Source organism: Rhagoletis zephyria, unplaced genomic scaffold, assembly GCF_001687245.7.
Source record: "Rhagoletis zephyria isolate East Lansing unplaced genomic scaffold, Rhagoletis_zephyria_1.1 Rzeph_scaffold_00474, whole genome shotgun sequence".
In the NCBI taxonomy this organism is placed as follows: Eukaryota; Metazoa; Arthropoda; class Insecta; order Diptera; family Tephritidae; genus Rhagoletis; species Rhagoletis zephyria.
Window position 1 is genome coordinate 68,817 of NW_016157558.1, and position 26,458 is coordinate 95,274.

Here is a 26,458-nt window from a genome sequence, read left to right on the forward strand (position 1 = left end):
TATCTCGGTAACCGTTCTACCAATTTGTACCAAACTCGGTATGGTTATTATGCTTGCCACATAAAAGCAAAACGTTCAAGATTATTGAAATCGGGCTAAAATTGCGGCTTTTTATATAACGGTAAATTTTAGAAATGCTGGAAACTTCAATATTTCGAAATTTAAGGACGCTAATTTACTCAAAATTGATACACCCCGGCTTACCATGTAGCGGTAGCTTTCGGAAAGGTGAAAAACATATATTTAATACTTGCGCCGGGTATTTAATGTTCGGCTCCGCCCGAACTTAGACTTTCTCACTTGTTTTCTTTTAATTTTTTAAATCCTTGTGTGTGTGTCACACAAATGGAAGATGATTTTTTCTTCTCTTAAAAAATCGCAAAACTACGAATTGTGGATGGCTCTTTTCATGAAGCTTGTTTTAACATGATTTGGAGTAATTCTAGTTGTTTTTAGAGTTGTTTTTTAATCAATTAAAATTGTTTCAGTTTTTTTCACAACCCCAACGTAGAAATGTTACGTGAAGTGACATAAATTTCAATCGTTATATTTTTGTTAATATTCTTTTTAAATGAATTTTCAACTCAAACGAGACACACATTTTATGTCGAATATATGTATTTTATAATTTCAGCTACATACGTCAAATTCGAACCAAACCGGACCATAAATACGGTTTTTCAAAATATTTTTTTCGGTAGACCTTCCGATGGAAACACTAATACATATGCAAGTATTAATAAGGATTAAATAACCACATTAAAATTTTGAAATAAAATTTTCGAGGGATCTTTTTATATGCCGCGCTGTGTTGAGAGACGAACACCTGAGCTCTTTGACGTCCAACAATCTGCTTAGGTTTATTCGATTAAAAGGGGCATGAAAACAATGCACGTCATTTAGTCTGAGTGCTATTTCCTGCCCGCGTTGTTTTATGCCTGGTTACGACAAACAAACAAACAAACAAACAAAAACGTCGAGTAATGTTTACTTACATAAAATATTTACTGTATGTGTTGAGACTACATTCTCTGTTAGCTGCATATTCAGACCGTGACAAATTACAACCAACGATTTTTTATTGGGCTCAACCGTGGTGGTTAAGTTAGATACAGTAATCCATCCACCTGAAAGTATATTACAAAGTTTCGAATTAATCTCCAAACAGTCGAAAGAACTGTGGTAATCTTACCTTCTGGACTGACGTTTGTCTTTGATGTCGCATTCCGGATTTGACGGCCACCAACCATCCATTTAATTTCCGCTGGAGGATTAGATGGAGCAGTAGAACACGTTAAGGGTACCACGTCGCCGACACGTGCCTCAGTTGGCCCCGAGATGGAGACATGTGTTGGGGCAACTTTTGGTTATTCGTATTTTTTGAACATGAGAATATTACAGGTACAGACATAAAAGTAAAAAAGAAATACCAAAATTGTTTATCAAAAAAATCGTGGTAGTTATATAGGGTTATTATTTTATATAAGGGTGTCATAATTACATCAATATTTTTTGCGTGGATACTGTATAAAACTTATTACTCTGGCAGTAATACATTGGAAAGGTATAGAAAATCACGTTTCTTGCACCGTCCAATATGTGATACCAACATAAGAAGGCACGCTCCTGATGTTCACACTCGCTACAATTATAACGTGTTGTCTCTTCTTATAGATGACGTTCTTTGGTATGCCGAAACGATTTGTATTTTTTTATTTCAAGGTAGTTTTTAGGATAAACACCCGGTTTGAATTTTTGTTTGCAGTTTTTAAATTATTTTAATTAATTTGCATTTTCCAGCACATAGAACAGATTTTATTTTGCATTTATTTATTTTTTTGTGAAATATTTTTGTGATCAAAGATATACTACGATTTATTTGCCATAATTTTTGCATACCTTTCTGATTGGCCCAAAATACAGGTAGTTTTATACTTGGATTACACATGTACGTTAGGGCGGATCAATTAGTATGGGAGATTTTTGACTATGCGAGGAAAGCATGCCAGCATTTTACGTGTAAATCTAAGAAAATTTTCTGAAGGAATCATGGATCTAAAATGTGCCAAAGTGCAAAAATAGGTATTTTTTACTTAGCATTTTGCTGTAGTGTCGCAAAGAAGTGCTTAAACTTTTTTATAAAAACATGTTTTCCGTTTTTTCTTTATCGTACGAGGAATAAGATTCTGGACCTCTACATTTTAGGTTTTAATTATACAGGCTTCAAACGCAAATATCAAGCTGCTGAGGCGTGTGAGGGGGACACGATCGTAAAAGGGAGAGAAAGTTCCGTTACGTATTTATGAGCTAATGCAGCGATTTTCATATTATGGGTATGGTAGTTTCCCTTTAATGTTATTTTTTATTTTTTTTTATGGGAATAAGGTCTTTTAAACCCTTACTAAAAGCAGATTATTTTGCAAAGTGCAAAAACGTAGCATTTTTTTGGTTCAACAGATAAAAGGTCATACATTGATTTATGGAATGAAAAAAAATGATTTTTAGGTTTACTCCATTAATGTTTAGTATCTAATATTTTTATGTTCAACAAAATAGATTTAAAATTAAGAATTAGATTTTTTACAAATTATTTATTATTGTACAAAAATTGGGACCGGAGCCTTAATAATGGATAAATTACCTTTCCAAGAATACCCTCTACGTTTATACTTAGGATAAGCAAATATTTGATTTTTGCCCTCGCACAGCACTGTTTTAGGTCAGCTGATCTTTTTTTTATATTTCTCCCCTTATAGGAATTAGGGAAGTAGCTCTGGCACCTGGGAACGGGTGCGTATAACTGTAGTGACCCTTCTCTACAGGTGCAAATTACGCGTTTAAAAATCATTGTAAGATAAATAACACAGTGCAACACTCAAAAAGTGATGAGAATGAGACCAATTGCATTCATTAAAAGAGGTCAAAATATGAATAAATACCAAAGCATTTGTTAAAGTTGGTTCCCGTTTCCATTTTATATCTGTCTGAAGTTGTGAATTTAAGGTTCAAAAATAAACAAGGACAATGATTTTTTTTGGTTTCGCTCACAAATTTCATACCTACATACACATATGCACGTATACCTACATATACAATAAAAGTCTTTCAGTTGAACATTGAGCTGTGTCGAAAACTCCTTAAACCCCATTCCCTTCCCGCTCCGTTAACTTTGGAAAATGTGTTTTTAATTATACGTTCTCATTATTTAGTAGCTTATTTCGTCAACTTAAAATTGAGATACAAAAATAAATGGTACCCAAATTTTTCAAATTCTTTGAAACTTTTTCATAACTTGACCAGCTTATTCAAATTCTGTTGGTCCCATCACCTCCATATTTATAAAATTCGGTACACAGTGTAATTTTTGTTGTAATTTTGCAACACGAATTTCTAATTGCCAGGTAGTTTTGCAACCTAAATAGTAATATAACAAAAAATTATCAGTTATTTTAGTATAGATCAAATTTTAATATGATATATTTCTATAATTAAATAATATTAGACAATTTTTATTGAACTTGAGCCCTTTTTATTTGAAAAATTGTTGTGGAAAAAAGCGCAATAGTTTACAAATGGTAGAAGTTTTAGCTGCTAATTCGGAGAACACCTCCTCTTATCAGACTCCTTCACTGGGATTAGACACAGTGACCTCATCTTACAAAACCTGTGATGTACCCACTGTGCTATAAGATGTTGTTGCTTTTTCCACATTTTTCATATGCCAACCCAACCACTATTTAGACTTGATCATGTGGTTATTGTGGTTGCTGTTTTTTAGTTATATTCTATTTTTAGAAATTTAACTTGAAGGCGTGCTCGTTCTTTGGTTTTTTTTTCCTAATAAATCAAATTCATAAATTTTTATCGAGCTTGAGGCCGTTTCAAATCAACGATCTTTGGCTTCAGCAGGATGGTGGGCAATGCCACTCAACCCGTGCCACAATCCAGATTTTGTGTGCCCAGGTAATCGTGTTATCAGCCGTATTGGCGATGTCAATTGGCCACCTCTGTAGCTTCTTTCTGTAACTCTTATCTACCGATTATTTCTCTACTGGTAGAGAATATACGTCATTCTCTACTAATCATTAGCAGTAGAGAACAAGGCAGCGAATTCATATATCAATTCGCCTTGGTAGAGAATTGTTACAGAAACGAGCCAGGGTTGCCGATTTGGGCTTTGCCTACCAAAATTGTTAGGTTTTTTCCCGTTGGTAGTATGGTAGGACGCTTAACATTTTGGTAAGTTTCTTTGTTAATAAACCAGAAAGCATCTCTGGCTTGTAGCAATGTGTCACTTTGAGTAGGCTTGCCAAATTTTGACAATATCAGTTTTACCCTCATTCTGTTTCATGGCTCATCCAACTCATCAACTGTTTGCTTTCAAATACCATTCAAAAAACTGGTTGCTTACTGGTATAGGCAGAATTTTACCAATTACCTTCGGATATTCTACGAACTCCGTATACGCTATAAAATGCACCGCGTATCTAAAGGGATATCAAGTGATTATTGATGGATGTAAAGGCAGGTTTATAAATCGGGTATTTTTCTTTGAAATTCAGTTGCAAATCGATAATATTTTCAACAATTACGAGGTTGATAACATATTTTAAATGGCACCGGAAGAGCGATTCAAAAAAAAATAAAACCACTTATTGGTAGTAATACTTCCAGTAAATTGGAGAATCTTAAAGTTTCTAACCGCATCTCGAAGAAATTAATGTCAAACCCGCAGCGCGCAGATTTTGTCCCAAAGCCGGAGGCCCTCAGATCTGGCCGTTTGGCACCTTGGCACCTTTTCACCTTTAGATAGCGATATATATATGTACTTCATTATATATGTATGCACTCTACGATGGAATTTTATTTTCCGCTACGAGTTTTCACGTCATTTACTCCGAAGGCTTTATTAGAACTATAAACGATGTAAATGTTTTGCCATTTATTCGGTTTTTCGCAATGTACTCGAAATTTTGAGGGTTTAAAAGTCAAACGGTCCTCACATTCGGATTCAGCGGGTCGAAATACATGTCGGTAGGTGGGTCTGGTTAAAAGCACACGCGCAAATTTTTTGTGCTATATGTATACAATAGCCATCATTACGATCTTTTTGTGTACTGGAAATCTCGTTTTGAGTATAAAAACAAGCAAAAATAAATGTATTTAATGCTGTCAAACGCCATTTTCTTGATTAAAAGAAATGGTAGGAAAGAAGCCATTTTGGTAGGTTTTTGAACCAGCTCTTGGTAGGAAAGAAAGTTTTTTAGTGGTAACCCTGAAATGAGCTACTGAGCTGCGATTTGACGCTATTCGACTTTTTTGTGGTGTGCAGCGAACGACCGACATTATGCGATAAATCCATGAACGATTCAGGCCCTTAAGGCGTATACCAAGCAAGCCATTCGAGAGATGGACCCAGAAACCGTTACCAAGATCTTGAAAAACTGGGTTAACAGAATGTGCTATTGCTCATTGGTTTCATTAAATAAAAACACTATATGGCCCATTTTTTGTGAAGGCCATCAGATCTCCACCGTTATTTCGAATTTCCAATGAGAATTTTCACATTTAATTTTTTTACGAGTTTTTGGAATATTTAGAGATGTATCAGCAGGGGGTCCACCGAAACCAGTACTTTTTGAAAGGGGTCTACGAGAAAAAAAGTTTGGGAACCTCTCGTTTAGGTTCACAACTTAAAACGCCAAGTGGCTCTGGAGTCGAGTTATTAAAAATCGTTATTAAAAAACGTGAAGGGAAATATTTCTGCGAAAAAAATGCCTCACCAGGTGGCTCTGGAGTCGAGTTATTACTAAAAATCGTATTTATGGTCCGGGTAGGGGCAATACTATTGAAAAAAGAGCCCCAAGGTGGCACTGGAGTCGAATTATTGCTAAATAACTCTGAAATAAGTCTATTGGGGTATTCACAATGGCGTCGTAAGTGTCGTATGGTTGTGTGTCGTAAACTTTACACGCCTAGTGATAGAACGATACGAGTACCGAGTACAGAATATCGATACTTTTCATGAGTACTGAGTAGTATCGAAGACTCGATACTTTTTGACAGGTACTGAGTAAATATCGCGAATACCAAAAAGTATCGACGTTTTAAAAACTTATTTAGGTAAAATTTTTATTTTTTTCAATAACATTGAAAATTGCTTAAAAATTACCCCATAGGCATAACGTTCATATACTTCAATACTGTCATAACTCAAAAAACCGAAAAATTAATATATATTTTGTTCTGGTAAGCTACTGGTAATCGCTTTGAAATTTATATACAACATAGAACAAGAGGTACCAGTCATGTGGACATTTGGCTCGGTTAAAACATCTTAAATAATTGGAAAACAAATCTCTTGCCATACTTTCGATAACACTGGCCCATACAAAAAAAGTGGTCTCTGCTTTTAACCAGACCCACATATCGACATGTATTGAGGTCCATTTGACTCGTACACCTCCTAAATTTGGAGTTAATTGCGAAAATTGTGAAAATAAAATGGCAAAAACGAGTCAAACGGACCTCAGATTTGGATTCAGTGGGTCGAAATATGTGGCGGCAAGTGGGTCTGGTTAAAAGCACAAAACATTTTTTTTTTTTTTTGCCGGTGTAAGGAATAGGTTAGGAGGGTGGTCTTCGGCTCGATAACTTGGCAATTCTCCAGAATAACGGAGCCTTCGTTTTCCAATGTATTCTACCTTGGTTTTAAATTCGAAATCCAGCCCGCTTTCGAAGAAAATGTTTGTGAAAGGGAGCTTATCTTTTCTTTAGACAATGGCTTTAGTTGCTGTTAAAAGCTTCAAATAAGCCTTTTGCTATAAGCATTTATTTTACGCTTTTAATCTTATTGCAAGTTCTTTTCAATAACCCCGTTCAATTTACAAAAAGAAAGAGGTCATATGTATATGCAAACAAAGCAATCTGATTTTTGTTAACTTTTCGCGTTTGCCCTAAAAATCCTTGGAAGTACGAGTATTATCGATATTTTTCTGCAAATATGAGTACTGGCATCGATTCTTTTTTAGAGTATTATAAATGAGCACAGGTATCGATACTTTTCTAAAAAGTTCTATCACTATACACGCCTAAAAATATATTTAGGGGGTTCGCAAAGTACCATTAAAGTCATATTATGAATTTTTTCAGTGTTAAAAAATAGTTGGTTGTCGTTTTAAATTCTCTAAACATTTATTTAAGCGTTTAAAGCTTACGACATACAACAATACGGAACTTACGACACCGTTGTGAATCCCTCATATGTATATTGTATTTCTATGAAGCAATGATGTTCTCTCATTTTGAAATTGCCACCACCTTTTCTCTACAGATTCAAGGACAATTCACCATCGAGCCGGATCATTGTTTCCGCAAGACGGCAATGGAGAATATGCTTTCTGACGATCACAAAACCAAATGTGAACGGGAATTGTGGTGAAAACTTTGAACCATATATTTGAATAAAGAAAGAAATTTTGGGCGGGACGAAGTTTGCCGGGTCTTCTAGTATGTACATATTTAGGCTGTGGATTAGCATCACAACTGCTCTAACTTTTAGTATCAAGCCATGAGGTGCAACTCCCCTAATTCTACTTGCTCCTGTGGATATTCAGAAACGACTGTAGATATCGACACTATTTCTACTCCGGACAATATATTAACCATTTCTTTATTAACTATCGTACAGTGCTTATTTGTGGACGCGAAATTGATCGATCCTTCAAGTGGTTTTGATTAATTACACCAGGCTGAGGTTCAAATATCCAATCGGTTAAATCTCGCAAAATAATCTCTTGCGGCACTAATCGTAATTTTTGAGTCTAGGGAGAGTTCTCGGCAGTGATGGAAAAGTAGGCACAATAGTGCAATTTTTGGCACTTTCATTCACAGAAGCACTTTTGGCACAATTCATCCTGTGTTTCATAAAACACAGAAATTTAAAATAAAAGGCCACTATATAACAAAAAGTCATATACCACATTACAGATTAAAAAATACAAAAAGTGATTATTAAAAGCCCCTAAAAAATCAAAATAAGGGCCGTGAGAATTATTTACAAACCGCTGAATTCTATTGTGACTACGCAGTACGAAAAGGAAGTTTTCGCAACAACAAGCTTTTAATTCAGAATTTTTAGAAAGATTCTAAGTTTGCAGTTTTATAGTCCATTAAATAAAACTGTAAGTTTCTGCAATATCCCAAAGGTTTTTGATATTTTTTTCATGTCGGAATGTTTATGCTCTCACCCCTCGAAAAAATATACTCTAATTTTTTTTTTTTGACATCAAAAAATATCTAGAGGTCGCTCAAATGTATTTTATATGGGGAAAAACAACTTTTCGTAGAAATGGTATAGAGTAGTTAAAAATTTATATTTTTCTAGAAAAAAAACTCTGTATATCTGCAGGAGATTCCCAATAACAGTACCCAATTGTTTATTTCACCATTTTTTTATTGCAACTACAATTTATAGGTCCGCCAAAAACCCACAAAAAACCCCGAAAAATGCAATGGGGTGACCAATAAAAAGTCGTTAGTATTAAAAAATGGTTAAATAAACAATTGGGTATTATTATTGAAAATCTCCTGAAGAGAACCAGAGTTTTCCGATCGAAAAATATTGGCTTTCAAGAATTCTATACCATTTCTACGAAAAAATTTATTTTTCCCATATAAAAATATATGGACAACTTTGAGCGCTTGAGCGACCTCCAAATATTTTTTTGATTTCAAAATAAAAGATAGGGGTATACTATTTTCGATATAGGACAATTCTAGGGGGTGGGAGCATTACAATTCCGGCTTTACTGTTTTTGGACCACCCTAATGTGCATATGTTCTGAGCCAAAGGGAACATTTTCCTTGCAGATCTTGCGCTGTGTCGCTGCCTACATGCACACGAACGTGCAATGCTTTGAACGATATGAAACAAAAACAGAAACGAAAGCGAATAAATGGAACAATTTTTCATTCTCTTATGTCCCGCTGAGACGCTACCTATCGAAATGAACGTAACAATGCTTTGCTCAAAGTAAAAATTTTAAAATCTTTCAACGCAAATATTTCGAAAATGGTTTAATGAAAAAGTGAAGTTGCAAATTAAGCACTTTAATTTGATGTATAGTTTGTCTCTGTACGACTTATAGATCGCTGGGAATAAGCGCCTTGTTTCAGAATAATATATAGAAGATTAGTCAGTATTTCTTTACTGCATTCACCCGAATTTCGGGGGTTACTACTACTAGTTTTAATAAATCATCAGTTTAATTTCTTGTAAAATTTATGCATCTTAAGCATACATCGAAAATTTGTTTTAGAGAATCAATGTGAAATAATTGCAGAAAAGTTTAACGATTTACAATAAAAAATGTTCTGGATATTGAGCCAAACCTCAATTTCCCCATGTTATTCCATGCGCTGAATGCAAATCCGACGTCTGTTATTCCCCAATCGCGTCAGGTTCGAGGACATTTGAAGGTCAAGTTAGGAGAAATTAACTGAATAATCCTGAAAATTTTGAAGTTTTGAACTCGCTGAACCCGAATACGAGGCCGTTAACCTCCATAATGTCATGTTCGAGGTAATTTGAGGGCCAAATAGAACAAAAAATGTATTCAATAAAAATAAAAACAAAATTTTGTTTTTGTTGTCGCTGAATCTGAATATAGGGGTCCCTTGATTCTTTAATTGTATTGAATTTTCAGGTTTATTCATTAAACTTTTCCCCTACTTGACCTTCAAATGACCTCGAACCTGACGTGGTGGACCTCGGATTCGCATTCAGGGCGTCGAATAACATAGGGATATAGAGGTTTGGTTCAATATGCATAATCTTTTTTGTAAGCCTGTGTAATTTTAGAACAAATCGGCATGCCAGAAACATGAATTTGTAAATTTGAATGGCATTCTGAGTTTTGGTATAACATCCAACATCCCAACGTTAATCAAGTCAACTAGAGTCCGACCGATTCCAATTTTTGTTCAGGTACCGATGCCGATTAATCGGCTTAGGGGGAAAGAATCGGCCGATACCGATGCCGATTCCATAAAAAATTACAAATAAATGTATTAATTCATAAAACACCGTGCAACAAAAACCAAAAACTTTTAAAACACAAAACTAGGAGCCAAATATAGTATAACTTTGTCTTTAATTTTTCTCTCTGACGTCAGGATTGTTTTTAAGGACTTTGAAATTTCTGGGATATGATTGAATAAAAAAATTATTTAAAAGATTTGGTGTCTTGTAGAGTAACAATATGGGTATCAATTAAAAGGAAAAATTTTGTAGAAAAAAAAATAATTTTTTGGTGCACCAGGACGAATAAGTGTTGAAAATGTCCTTTTAAAACTTTATCCTTGAATATCCTTGGAAATTTCCAATATTTATTTTTGAGAAAAATATATATCAAGGACTAATATGTAAACTACCACATCCTCGAATTTCGCCCTTCTACCTTTATTAGTTTTAGTTAAAAAAAAATTACACTTCTCTTATAAGATATTGACAGTTACAATATACATAAATGAAGATAGTGGAATCATTACACTGTACAGCACTTAGCTGGGTATTGGACCAAACCAATTTTTTTAAGAGATTGAGTCATAGGTAAAAAAGTAATTTCTCCGTTTTTCAGAGTTATCCTCCGAAATCGAGGCCTTCGAAGTTCCAAATTGGTAAAAACTTATTTTTTATTATTATATGTAAATAACTAAAAAACTAAAAATATAAGTCCACCTATTGCTCTTATTTAAATGGTATATAACCTTATTTTGTGCAAACTTATATTATAGGTGCTACAAGGTCGGGTCTTCGAAAAATAAAAAAACCTTATATTTCAAACAATTTTGAACTGATTTTTAAAAAATTGGTATCGTTGTAAACGTGATTAAACCCCCTTTCTTCTGATAATGTAACCATTTTTTGAAAAAAGAAACATTTAAAAGGAAAAAATACCTTTTTTTATGAAAAATAATTATTTTAAACCAAAAAAATTACTAACCGATCTTTAAAAAATTGATACCGTTGTAAACTCAATTAAACTTATTTTCTTCTGAAATGCGTTTTTGTATACTTATTTTCTTTCTTTTTTGGCGCTGTAACCGCCTAAGCGATTTTGGCCGAGTTCAGCAAAGCACGCCAGTCGTTTCTCCTCTGTGCCAACTGACGCCAATTGGAAACGCCAAGTGAAGCCAAGTCCTTCTCCACCTGATCTTTCCATCGCAGTGGGGGCCTCCCTCTTCCTCTGCTACCACCAGCGGGTTCCGAGTTGAATACTTTCAGAGCTGGAGCGTCGGTGTCCATTCGAACGACATGACCAAGCCAGCGGAGCCGCTGTATTTTAATTCGCTGCACTATGTCCATATCGTTGTAAAGCTCATACAGCTCATCGTTCCATCGTCTGCGGTACTCGCCGTCGCCAACGCGTAAAGGACCGTAAATCTTCCGCAAAATCTTTCTCTCAAACACCCCAAGAGCCGCCTCATCGGATGTTGTCATTGTCCATGCTTCTGCGCCATATACCAGCACGGGCATGATGAGTGACTTATAGAGCGTGGTTTTCGTACGTCGAGAGAGGACTTTACTCCTGAATTGCCTACTCAGTCCAAAGTAGCACTTGTTGGCAAGAGTGATTCTACGTTGGATTTCAATGCTGACATTATTATCGGTGTTAATGCTGGTTCCCAAGTAAACGAAATTCTCTACTTTCTCGAAATTGTAACTGTCAACAGTGACGTGGGTGCCAAGGCGCGAATGTGCTGACTGTTTGTTTGATGACAGGAGATACTTCGTCTTGTCCTCCTTTACCACCAGACCCATTCGCTTTGCTTCCCTATCCATCTTGGAAAAAGCAGAACAGACTTCGCGGTTTTTGTTACCGATGATGTCGATGTCATCGGCATAAGCCAGCAATTGTACGCTCTTGTAGTAAATTGTTCCTGAGCGGCTCATTATATACAAATTTTAGAAAAAAATACTTAAAAGGAAAAAACACCTTTTGTTATAAAAAAATAGTTTAAACAAAAAAATTACATATTTATGATATTTTGTTGAGCTTTGTACCACGATTGTTTATTAGGAAAAATTGAAAAGCAGCAAAGTCTTAGCGGTAGAAGTTATAGCAGCTATTTCGGAGACCACCACATCTCCTCATCAGACTTCTTTTTTCTAGACTTCAGCAGGGATCGAACCTGCGAATTCGATGTTCAAAGTCAGAAGCGTTAACCACTGAGCTATGTACATCCCGTAAACTCTTGTTGCTAATTCATTTTCCTTATTCAACCAACTACTATCAAGTGCAGCTGATTTGCCGCTATTTAAACTCGACAGCGTGGTTGTTGTTGTCAATTCTATACATCCATTTGCTTATTTGCTTTTTTGTATAGTTTCAGGCAGGCTCTTCCTAAACTATGTATTTGTCAATGTTATTGTGGCTTGTTAACATTTTATTTTTAATATTTTTATTGAGCTTTGTACCACGATTGTTTATTAGGAAAAATTGAAAAAGCAACAAAGTCTAAGCGGTAGAAGTTATAGCACTATTTCGGAGATCACCACATCTCCTCATCAGACTTCTTTTTTCTAGACTTCAGCAGGGATCGAACCTGCGTAATCGATGTTCAAAGTCAGAAGCGTTAACTACTGAGTTATTACACCCCGAAAAAATCTTGTTGCTAATTCATTTTCCTTATTCTACCAACTACTATCAAGTTCAGCTGATTTGCCGCTATTTAAATTTGACAGCGTGGTTGTTGTTGTCAATTCTATACATCCATTTGCTTATTTGCTTTTTTGTATAGTTTCAGGCAGGCTCTTCCTAAACTATGTATTTGTCAATGTTATTGTGGCTTGTTAACATTTTATTTTTAATATTTTTATTGAGCTTTGTACCACGATTGTTTATTAGGAAAAATTGAAAAAGCAACAAAGTCTAAGCGGTAGAAGTTATAGCACTATTTCGGAGATCACCACATCTCCTCATCAGACTTTTTTTTTCTAGACTTCAGCAGGGATCGAACCTGCGAATTCGATGTTCAAAGTCAGAAGCGTTAACCACTGAGCTATGTACATCCCGTAAACTCTTGTTGCTAATTCATTTTCCTTATTCAACCAACTACTATCAAGTGCAGCTGATTTGCCGCTATTTAAACTCGACAGCGTGGTTGTTGTTGTCAATTCTATACATCCATTTGCTTAATTGCATAGTTTCAAGCAGGCTCTTCCTAAACTATGTATTTGTCAATTAATTATTATTAACTATTAACATTTTATTTTCAATATTTTTATTAAACTTTGTACCACGATTGCTTATTAGGAAAAATAGAAAAGCAACAAAGTCTAAGCGGCGGAAGCTATAGCAGCTATTTCAGAGATCACCACATCTCCTCATCAGACTTCTTTTTTCTAGACTTCAGCAGGGATCGAACCTGCGTAATCGATGTGCAAAATTGGTATCGTTGTAAAGGCGATTAAACCCCTTTTCTTCTGGTATGCATATTTGTATACTTTGTATATAAAAATTTTAGAAAAAACACTTAAAATCAAAAAATACCTTTTTTTATTAAAATATTTTAAACAAAAAAATTACAAACAGATTTTTAAAAATTTGGTATCGTTGTAAATGATACCAGACGTATACTTTCATAAGCCCAAAAATTTCTATTTATATACACAAAAAAAAAAACTTAAAATTAATTAAAAACATTTTTCCCCACTATATCAGTGGTGTCCAACCGATTTCGCACCGAGGGCTACTTTAAAACCATTGCTTTGCGGGCACCGCCTTAATAAACTTCAATCATAATTGATCCCTATGAAACCCTTTATTTATTAATAAAAATTGTACAGCTAGCTAAAATAAAGGTATGCACATAGATAACGAACATTCGTTGTATTGTGAAAACAACAATTTCCTCTTAATTGATAAAGCAGTGTTTCCATTATGATCCATAAATCAATTTTTTGGAAAAAGAAGATACTGGTTCCATAGAGAACAGTTCGTCACCTAAAATGCAAAAATCTGTAACTAACATTTGTTAACTGAAATGCAAAAGGGCGTAACTAACAAATAACTCAAAATTTTGATTCATTATGATGCATTTCATCGAATTGAAATTCCAGCACATCGTTTGACGCAAAAACCACCTATTAGTTACGGATCTTTGCATTTGTATTCCTGCACTGTTTTTCGTATTTCACTAGGAACTTAAGAACTTTTTCCACGTAATGCAATGGATTGTACCCCGCCAGAATTTTCGAGTTCAAAAGAAGAGCAAACGACGGGAAAAGCTGACAGTTTTTCTCTGCCAACAGCCCCTTTCATATGCCGATTTCCCCACAAACGCTGAAATTGCAGTCATAATTTCTGAAAACCATAATTGAGATTATTTAATTTTTTCAACTAATAATAATAGATTGGCGCTTAGTGTTTGCAGCTTTATCATTTCGAATTGACGCTTTTCAATTCACTTTCGCATTTAAAATTGACGATTCTCATTTTTAATTGAAACTTTCGCAATTACAACCGGAAATGGCGTAGTTCGGTACAGAGTATTCTTCTGTCCATCTTTTTCTTTGGGGCACCTAAAATACAGGTTGCGACTACCAGGCGATCGCGAACTACCGGTTGGACAGCACTGCTCAATATAAACTCCTGCCTCTTAAATGGAAGGCTGGCTACGCCCTTGTATACCAAACAATTAAAGTACTTAAACCGTACATCATACGTTTAGTTTGTTCATTTAGAGCGCATACATAGTTCCATAATAATGATTCCAATAACTTCATTTAAGTATATTGGCGCGTATTCATAGTCCAGCAACTAAGTCGAAACTAACAAAAATGCAACTTAAATTTAAGTACCGACTTAAAATTTACCTCTATACATAGTCGCATTTCAGACTTCTACTAAGTAGTTTCGACTTAGTTTACGATATAGCACAACGAGTGTGAAAATGTATCGATTTTTCTTTACGATATTTTGGAAAAATTACATTTTTATTAAATAATGTCAAGTTTGATCATCCGTTTATGTAATTTTTTATTTCAATGCATAATTATGCAAAAGAATAAGGTATCATTTTCTTGTTAATTGTGTGAAATAGCCAGAACGAGCGCAGTGATGTGAAGTCGATGTTTATCGAAAGCATGCTGTGAAACATACAAATAGTAAATATCTAAATGTTATGCACAAATTTACTTTAAAAGGACTAGCGTGAAACTGACTTATTATTTGAGAATTTATCTAAATTTTTTCAATTATAAAATTGTGGTGTAGCTTTATTCGAATTGTAATACGCATTTAATATCATCTTCCGATTAAAATGGATCGATCTTTGTAAATTTTAATTGGAGATTATTCAATATTATCAAAATCACCCTCTACCAACTTAATTTTTACATATTTCATCTGTTTTCCCTTAATTTGATAAAATACTTCTTCCTAGTTACGACTTAGTTGCAGCTGCATCCGAAACTAAATTTTAAATTGGTACTTAGCCGGAAAAGTCGAAACTAAGGCGACTATGAATAGCTTTAGTTGTGACTTAGAATAGTTTCGACTTAGTTGAGTACTAAATATGACTATGAATATGCGCCCTTGTAACTATCAATATCTTATTAAGAGAAGTGTAATTTTTTTTATCTAAAACGAACAAAGTTATAAGGACGAAATTCGAAGATGTGGTAGTTAACATATTAGTCCTTGACATATATTTTTTTCAAAAATAAATATTGGAAATTTCCAAGGATATTCAAGGATAGAGTTTTAAAAGGACATTTTCAATACTTATTCGTCCTGGTGCAGCCAAAAATTATTATTTTTTCTATTCTACAGAATTGTTTCTTTTAATTGATACCCATATTGTTATTCTACAATGCACCGAATCTTTTGNATTTCAATGCATAATTATGCAAAAGAATAAGGTATCATTTTCTTGTTAATTGTGTGAAATAGCCAGAACGAGCGCAGTGATGTGAAGTCGATGTTTATCGAAAGCATGCTGTGAAACATACAAATAGTAAATATCTAAATGTTATGCACAAATTTACTTTAAAAGGACTAGCGTGAAACTGACTTATTATTTGAGAATTTATCTAAATTTTTTCAATTATAAAATTGTGGTGTAGCTTTATTCGAATTGTAATACGCATTTAATATCATCTTCCGATTAAAATGGATCGATCTTTGTAAATTTTAATTGGAGATTATTCAATATTATCAAAATCACCCTCTACCAACTTAATTTTTACATATTTCATCTGTTTTCCCTTAATTTGATAAAATACTTCTTCCTAGTTACGACTTAGTTGCAGCTGCATCCGAAACTAAATTTTAAATTGGTACTTAGCCGGAAAAGTCGAAACTAAGGCGACTATGAATAGCTTTAGTTGTGACTTAGAATAGTTTCGACTTAGTTGAGTACTAAATATGACTATGAATATGCGCCCTTGTAACTATCAATATCTTATTAAGAGAAGTGTAATTTTTTTTATCTAAAACGAACAAAGTTATAAGGACGAAATTCGAAGATGTGGTAGTTAACATATTAGTCCTTGACATATATTTTTTTCAAAAATAAATATTGGAAATTTCCAAGGATATTCAAGGATAGAGTTTTAAAAGGACATTTTCAATACTTATTCGTCCTGGTGCAGCCAAAAATTATTATTTTTTCTATTCTACAGAATTGTTTCTTTTAATTGATACCCATATTGTTATTCTACAATGCACCGAATCTTTTGAATAATTTTTTTATTCAATTATATTCTAGAAATTTCAAAGTCCTTTTAAAAAATTCTGACGTCAGAGAGAAAAACTAAAAACGCAGTTTTATTATATTTGGCCTCCAGTTTTGTGAATATATTGATTTTTTCGTGTGTAAAATTGACTGTCGCACGGCGAAATTAGTTAATTTAAAGAAGTTAACAAAACAAAAGAAAACAAATAATTGAATTAATTGGCTTGTTATGCAACATTACATACACGTGTATGTACGTATGTACTTACATATGTATGTGTAAAAATATATGTACATACATATATCATATTTATGTACATACATAAAATACATTTTTATATGGTGCTAAGCAAGAAATATTTCTGTGCCTACTGACGCCAATTGGAAACGCCAAGTGAAGCCAAGTCTTTCGCCACCTGATCCTTCCATCGCAGTGGGGCCTCCCTCTTCCTCTGCTACCAAGTTTAATACCTTCAGAGCTGGAGCGTCGGTGTCAATTCGAACGACATGTCCAAGCCAGCGGAGCCGCTGTATTTTAATTCGCTGCATTATGTCCAGGTCGTTGTAAAGCTCATACAGCTCACCGTTCCATCGTCTGCGGTACTCGCCGTCGCCAACGCGTAAAGGCCCGTAAATCTTCCGCAAAATCTTTAGCTTAAATTAGTGGTGACATAACCATAACTATATAAAACAGCTCTTCCAACTAACCTTATAGTCAACAGTGTATTCGATTAGTGGTGCCACACCATAACGCCATATCCATAACCACAGCCATAGAGACCAATTGAATTTTGGTTTTCCGCCATAACCATATCAGCTGATATCTGAAGTGCGTGTTGCCAGACGTTCAAAAAAAATATATTGTTCACAGCTAAAGATTTGGCATAAGTGAAGAATATGAACCATTTAGCTATACAAAAACCAAAAGTGTAGCTCGATAGAACTTCTCACGCTCATTTCAACTGTACCAAAATTATATGTTTGATTTGGGCCAAGTTCCTATCTAATTGTTTGCTAGGTTACTGGGTACCAAAATTATTTGACGCAAAAATATAAAAAAGATGTAAAAGGCTAAATTAAAATTTTTTGATTTTTTGAAATATTAATATCTTATGAACTACATAACCGATTCAACACGAACGAAGCCAAAATAAATACAATTAATTTATCTTTCAGCTGATGTCCATAATTTATATACTTTATTTTATTTTTAATCCAAAAATACAATAAAACAAAAAAAAAGTACTTTTTCATAAAATAACCTTTTAAACAAAATTTCATAATTAATTCAAAAGAAATTTATATTATTAAGAAGGCACAAGTTTATTACCTTCAGTTTGTTGTACATATTTTATTGTAATCTGCTGTTGAGGTTTAGGAATTTAGTGTTAATTTAGTGATAGTGAAGGAAGTTCTGCGCAAATATCAAATTTGTTGATATCCAGAGAGGGTCAGGGATCGAATTCCATTGCAGGCAACATGCAAATTAAATTGAATTGAAAATTTACCAATATACAGTACCTACTTTCTTTGACGTTTATAGTAAGATCAATTACGTTTCTGTTTGATTTTAATATTTTTTCCCTCAGTGTACGTAAGAGCAGCAAAGCATTTAAAGCGGAGTCTTCTAATCTTGACCTGAAGATGTTACATACAAAACCTGCTGGTGAAAAACATCTTTCGGATTCAATATTTTCTCTTAGTTTGTACTTGAATTTAGGTTTAGCGTTCACAGAGGTTTTGTAGAAAAAAAATAAATTATCACTAAAACAATTTCTCGATTTGCAGAAGACACTTGAACACTATTGTTTAAATAAACAAGTAATTTTTTAGCACAAAAAAAAACCGACTTCAATTCTCATGTAAAACTTTAAGATTACCGTTAGTTTCTTCATGACCCAATAATAGGATCTAAACCAAATTAGGATGAGACCCCCTCTGAGGTACCACCTTTCCTTTAAAAAAGAATTATCCAAATCGGTTATGCGGTAACATATTTACATACATAAAAAAATATTCCCACGAATAGATAACCTCCTCCTTTTTTGAAGTCGATTAAAAATAATGAAAAAATTACGCTTTTGGTGTAAAGACGAAGTCGCATTTTAAAATTTGCATGCAATTAAGGTAACTAACAAATTTGTATTTTAACTCTTCAATAAGTTCATAATAAACTGTATGCAATATAAATTCCTTTGTAGAGCTCGGTATAACTCAATTGTTACAATAACAAGAATTGTTAAGCTAAAACACAACCGTTAATTTTTTCATGATGACCTCCTTCATGGGACCTCAAAAAAAAATATTTCGAAGTCGGTTAATGCGGTCCAAAATTATGCGGTAACATACATAAAAAAATATTCCGATGAATTGATAACCCTTGAAGTCGGTTAAAAAGAGAAAAATTAATGAGGTAATTATTATAAATTTTTAATAGCTATATTTTGACATTTCTCACAAAATTTACATTAAAAAAAATCGCAAATACCTACATTCATTCAAATCCTCTTCAAAAAAGGATCAGGCTGCAATTTTAAAAGAACAGTTTTAAGCTTTTTGTTAATTGTAGTCAAAACGGAATTTTACAAAAATCATACTTCAAATTCATAAAAACTTTCTTACTATCAATTCGACATTTCAAATTTTTCGGGATCCCGGGAATAATGCAAGCAAATCCTGGGCTTTTCATGACTTCAAAAACACAGGGATCCCGGGATTGGCATCCATAATATGTATATTTGCATATGTACAAACATATATTTATACATATGTATATGCATATATATGTATATAAGTATATGCACACATGTATGTGCATGTACATAGGTATAAATACATTTTTCTTAATGCTAGAATCGCCAAAACTACATATGTACCTACTACAATCACAATACAACTCCTTAAAGCATACTTTACTGTGGGACGTTTATCTTTGGTTTGAAATCTTAAATCATACATGCAGTACTTATATACGCTAATCGTACTTCTCTTTGGCTTATACAAACGTACAAAACAGTGTGACCTCAAAACGTGCGGAATTTCGGGTGCGCTTGAGTGTTTTTTGAGGATTTTTATTTTGAGGAATTTTCTCTCGATATACATATTTGCAGATAACAAATGCATACATGTTTTACACAACAGAGTTGTAAAATCGCTCTGCAAATTTTTTAACGAAAAGTTTTCAGAAGTTTTATAAAGAGCGAAATACACCACATAAGCGGCTTGTCAACCATTGTTCAAACCTACTTTTCCCATTTCGCCATACACCATGCAAATATGACTCTTTCAAGCAAACAACTTTAGTTTTTTTCCGGTTCTCAATTCGGTTCAATTATTCGGTGAAAATTCCGTTGAGAATAAGGCCATTTTACCATACACAACGTAAGCGGTTTGATCAAACATGGCGGCCAGAAACTCAAAAAATTTTGATCTTTGTTGACATTTCCCTCGAACGGCTTGTCAATCTTTCAAACACCCCCATACACAACATAAATAGCTTTAAATCTGCATTTGCTGCTAAATATTCAAAATGTTATCGATAATTTTTTTCATTCCATCGTTATATTTTCTACTTATTTTGAACTTGCAAAATCTCGATAACGAATGGAGAGAACAGGCATTTTTCGATCATAAGGATATATATATTGATTCTTCATTAGATGCAGAAAATTATAGGGCAAACAATTTTTGCATTAAAAGATACTTCAGGTTCATATAAGTTTCCCAATGAAAAAAAATTTTATCTGCATTACTAATATATCCCTTTTCTAATGCTTCAGTAGAACGTATATTTAGTAGTCTAAAAATGCGTAGGACTGACTTGAGGGCCAGATTGAGTCTGATATAGTTGCAGCAATATTACATATATACAAAGCAACGCATAAATAAAACACAAATATAGTTTAAAAAACTAAAACCTCGCTATTATAATTTCCATTCGTACTAACATCAGGTATGTAACTTGAGAATAGAAATCGCTGCATCTTTTAGGCGCATCAATATAACATAGTTACATCCCGAGCTAATAAAAGGGAGGTAAAAATAACGGTGAAACTTCGTTTGAGCCGCAAGAACAAATGTACTAATTGAATTCTAGAACGTAATTAATTTGTATACTAAGTACCGCTAAACAGTATGTAGTACACAATACTCATATCTGTAATAAGAAAATTTTGAGAAATTTTGATGATTTTTCATTTGGTAACACTGGTACAAAAGTATATGAAACGCATAAAAACTCAGTTTTAAGCATTATGTTTTCGTCACGACCACGCACCCCTAAGAGTGCGATCGTTCGAATTGTGTACTTGGCGGGGGAGCTGCGACTCAACAATTGATGGTGCAGTGGCAGCTGTTGTTTTCCCAAGGCGTTGTTTCTGTTTAATATGCCAAGTGTTGTCAAGCATACTCATACTTGAAACTGGTATGTATACACATAATATGTGCTGCATATGTACATATGTATGTATGTATGTATGTATGGAAATACCTTCATGAATTTGAACATGCGAGCACAACCCCGAAAAAGTGCAACTAGTCCTGGATAACCGCGGGATTACACGCAAAGAAAATTTGATGTCTTTCAAACCCGGAAGCTCAGGTGTTTTAGGCGAATACTTCATTTCGTTGCTTATTTAAGTATTTAGACATGTATGTATGTACATAAGGACACGAATGTATGTACACATGGTAAGCTAGCGTTAAAAGAACGCTCAACTCGGGTAAAATTAGCCTGTTGGTATATGGTAAAAAACATCCCAGCAAACACATACTACGTTTATACGGACCGAATAATCGACTTAATTGAAAGCGCATTGACACCGTACACATTTCGCTCTAGTGTTTATACTTACGGCTTTATATCGGCATCAAAGTAACCGTCTTCAAAAGCAAACAAAATAAGCTGTTTTCATTTGACATTTTATAAGTTAACATAATGGAAAGTGATAAAAATCTAATTTTATTCGGAAAATCGTGGCAAAGAAAAAGAACGATTATTATTAATCAGCTTTTAAATACTGATGCGATTATTTGGAATTTGAGCGGAACAGCTGACCTCCAATTCGCTTTGAGTGAGAGCGGTGTTTATACACTCTTTCTAACTGTCTGGAGAAATAAACTACCGATTTCAAAGCGAATTGAAATTCAGTTTATACATATATTTTGAATCGCGGCGAAATGAATTAAAGCGACTTATGCAAGGCGTATTTAACAAGGTGGTGTTGGCCGTATATAAGTAAAAAATTACACTAACAAATTATACGCTGATGTCCATAGTGTCATTGGTATGAGTTACAACAAACACATCATTTTGACGTAATGGCCTCCACGGCGAAAAACTCAGCTGTCGCCCCAACACCACCTTGTTTAATACACCTTGGACTTATGCATGCGTATAAACGTAGTAACAGTCTCTAGCGCTAGGGAAACGTTTTGATTTTACATTAGAATTCTAGTTCTCGACAGTTTCTCTAATCGTTCTCTCACCTTCTACCTTAGAGAAGCACATTAGAATTCGAATCGCTTTCTAATCGTTCTCTTACCTAAATGTTTTTGGGATGTGGTTAGTTTAACGGGATTTAGATACAAAAACGAATGGAAATGAGTAATTATACGAGGTACTTGCGTAATATTATTACTTATTTTAAATATAAATCATGTATATAATTTCCCTCTCCACTTTTCCATTAACAATTCACAACACAGCAGTTTTTATCACTTATACCCACATAAGTTTAGTTGCCACCTATTACTGCCTAATTGCGCCCCCTCGAGACTAATCCGGACTACTTTCTTTATGGATTAGAGGTCGTTTTTTGCTGGGAATCTACAACATAAATAAGTGTACATTCGTATATCTGTAAATCAGACTTATTTTTCTCGTAGGCCCCTTTCAAAACTTTACTGGTTTCCGTAGACCCCCTGATGCTCATTTCTAACATATTCCCAAAGCTCATCAAAAACTGTGAAGATTCAGAGACTAAAAGTAAAATATTTTCTTGTGTTCTATTTATTAAAAATAATGTGATCACACACTTACAAGTTTTAAAAAATATAGCACGTAAAGGCATGAAAGAACTATCTCGCTCTGAGGAGTTATATTTTTTAAGAGCACTAAATAAACTCCCTACATGGTCGGCTCACTCTATTTGCATTTGATATATTTGTCAAATAGTTAAATTGTGTTGATGGCATATTTAATTTTATCACTCCGAGTTTTAAAGTGATGCGAAAAATAATCGTCACTCGCATATTTAAAACATAAAACTTTAGACAACAAAACCGCAAAGCTTTTTACGCCATACTTCAAATTCAGAAACAAAAAAGAGACCGCATCTAGATAAATCGATGGTAAACAAACAAGCAAGCAAGAAGCTCTAGAAGTGTACCACCGTCTCATCCTATTCAAAGCAGGATGGGAAAATGGAGTTGTAATTTACGCCTATCACAGTCAAGTGTTTGTGCCACGTGAAGGGACCAGTCAGCAGTCCCATCTTCTCAGTGAGAGGAAAAAACTAGAAAGACCTTCTGAGATTGAATGCAACATGAGTTTTGCCCACCTGCATCCACTCGATGTCTCCCAGTCATTGCTGAGCGAAGTAGCCACCCAGTTTCTGATGGTTGCTTCGATGGTCGAAGTGGGGAGTGCTATAACTGCGCAACCAGTCTAGGAATGCCTGGTCTAAGCCAACTCTGGCCAAAGGATCAAATGTCTCATTTCCAGGCACTCCACAGTGACCCAGAGTAAAGCACCCTCGTTATGTTTAGCAACATAATTTAGTCGGACATGCATTGCCGAACTAGTTTGGAAGTACTTAGAAAAGGCGCTGGCCAATGCATTAGGTGCAGCTCGGCTGTACCAGTAGACACGTAAACTCCTTTAACTCCACCTATTTTCCACCACGTAGTCTATGGCTTTGGGGATTGCAAATAACTCAGCTTGGAAGACAGAATCATCTTCCCCAAAAGAAAAAGTGAAACTTATTCCCATTAACTTCGAAAAATACTCCAGATCCTGACCCTGAGTCAGTTTTGGAGCCACACTCTACAATGTACGAGTGCTTAGAATAGATTTGTAAGTTTAATTTATCATCTCCTCTTTTTGCTAACAATAGAGGGCGCTTAAATCAGAAAATATTTGAGGTACAACTGTTGAACGGAAAAACGACATTTACTATGTTCCAAAAAAAGTTATCAGAAATAATTTTTTTAGTGTATTACTTTGAAAATTAATAGTTTTGTTTACTACTATAGGTACAAAAAAAAATTGTAATTTTTGGTAAATATTTTTTATGAAAAAGTTGTTTGTGCCATGGAAAACTAAAAAGTATAAAATAAAAAATAAAAAAATTTAATATAACACGCTTTTATAAATGGTCTAAAAATTAGAAAATAATATTTCTCAGTCCCATAGAATTAGTTTTGATAACTTTTGATTTTGAAGTTTTAGCAGGAGTCATTATAAACCATTTATGAGATAGAAAATGAAAAGCGTGGGGTGAATGTAATAGACTTGAATTGATATGAAAAGAAATATATGTATGTATGTGGATATATGAATAACGACCGCTTAAAATCGATTTAAAATTTGTACTTTCTGTATTTGTATTTTTTTTGTATTTTAGGTATATGTTATGTAGTTTGACTATCGTCAATTAAATCTCATGCTTTGTATTACATGCGCTCCACGTTTTTCGTTTTCAATCTCATAAACGGTTTATAATGACTTTTGCTAAAATTTCGAACTCAAAAGTTATCAAAACAAATTCTATGGGACTGAGAAATATTATTTTCTAATCTTTAGACCATTTATAAAAGCGTGGTACATATATTAAAATTTTGTTTTTTTTATTTTATTTATTTAAGCCATATATCATAAGATTATGGTATTGCCAAAATTTAAAACAAATTAAAGTATTACAATTTTCTTTTTAATACTACAAAAAATTAACCTATTTCTTATGCATGTAGTGCATAATTTTTATTAAATAGCGACCAAATTTGAAGCAATAATAATTTTTTTGGCCGAAACCCTAAAATTTTACATCGTTTAACAAAATAAAAAACAAATATAAATGAAAAATAGGCGATGTTTTATTTTTTATTTAGATACTTTGCTAAGATTTGCTAACAATTAGTAAAAAAAAATTTTAATTTTCTTCTGTAAATTGGAAACTTGCATTTTGGCAGCAAAGGATGACGAAGTCCTTGATGAGGATTTGGTTTCATTTTTCGGAATCGGTTTAAGTCCGGTTACGGCTATTTCAAGAAGGGAACTTGTACAATTAAATAATATAATTAACTGATAAATATTTGATTTGAGTTACGATATGGGTAAGGTTTTTGGATCATATAAACTGTATGTATGTACTCCAAAACTTTGTAAAAAAATGTCCTTTACTTTATCGTGGTAAATATGGTCACCAAAAACATACTGACTCTAATGTTGTGTAAACAAAATTCATTTTAAAGTAGTTGAAAATACATGCAGGAAAAGGCAATTGACTGCTTCCTAGGATATCGCCATGCTAAATAATTGAGTTCGTTGCAGGTAAAATAGTGAGAATTTCAATTAGTTATCATTGAAGATAAAGTAGCTTATAAATTACTTTCAAACTAATTCAATTTCCTGCAGGGGTGTGACAACATAAACATACATACATAGCACGGTGGAGAGAATACAGAGGTGGCGCCGATGACGATACCGCTACTCGGCTCTCAGTGATTTTGACAGAATCAGCTGTTTTGGTGACGTCATAGTAGAGAAGACAGCAGTAGTGATGTGCTCAGTCAATACTTTCAAGTATTGATCGATATTCGGTAACGATTTAAAATGTATCCAATACTCTCGATACTCGGTACCAAAACATTTAGATTTCAAATAAAAGCGCACAGAGGCCAAAGATATGGAAAAAAACGACTCAGGGGAGACTCGCCAATAGAGCCAATAGAGCTTTTAATACTGATTAAAATGAAAGATGTATATATGTCGGTTCCAGGCCATAACGCAGAGAAACTCTCACTTGTTTGAAGCATTTTTGTTCCAGCTGAATCGGACGATATCATTTTTGGAGGCCTAGGGGCAGATTCTATAACCAGTTAGCGACAATTTTCGAATCGGTATCGGGTTTGTTGACGTATGATATGAAATATTGTTACACCAACAAGTACGATGTCGATCCGAAACTTGTCGCTAACTGGTTAGATCTCCCCCCTGAAAAGCTTCTTCATCCGTTAAAACATTTTTCAGCACATCACTAGTCGCCCTCATTCTCGCCGCTCTCAGTTGTCAACTCTACGATGACGTCACGCTAAAATTACTCTCACGAATTCTGCTGCAATCGGCGCAATATTGTATTCTATCATTCTTGCATACATAGTACATGTTCATCCGTACAAATCACGTGCTGTGGTGTTGATGGAAATTCAACATTGGAAAGTAGATTTAGGCACGGGGCACATTAGAGCGATACGATATGCGATACGATACGCGATACAATATGAATGCGACATCGACATGCTGAGTACGTGGGAAGCGATGAAAACTGTGCACACTTGCACGACAGCGTCACCGCTGCGATATAATATCCCATGCGTATCGCACGTGCGACGCGGTTTTCTGAACGAGATGAGATTAGTATTGCGCGGCTTTTTTTGCAATAAGCATGATCGTTTCACAGGCGAAATCATCATCGAAATTTTTTTTTGTCGAATT

General features: G+C 34.2%; 1 protein-coding gene across 1 annotated transcript in view; it reads right to left on the reverse strand.

Annotated features, from left to right (window-relative positions):
- The window catches only part of LOC108359832 (nephrin-like), a 222,053-nt gene that overhangs the window by 61,688 nt on the left and 133,907 nt on the right, over positions 1-26,458 (reverse strand). The window contains exons 8-9 of the mRNA XM_017611896.1: positions 1,193-1,360; positions 996-1,127 (exon numbers count right to left, since the gene is read on the reverse strand). Of these exons, the coding sequence (XP_017467385.1) occupies positions 996-1,127; positions 1,193-1,360 (300 nt within the window). The remainder of the gene's footprint in view (positions 1-995; positions 1,128-1,192; positions 1,361-26,458) is intronic.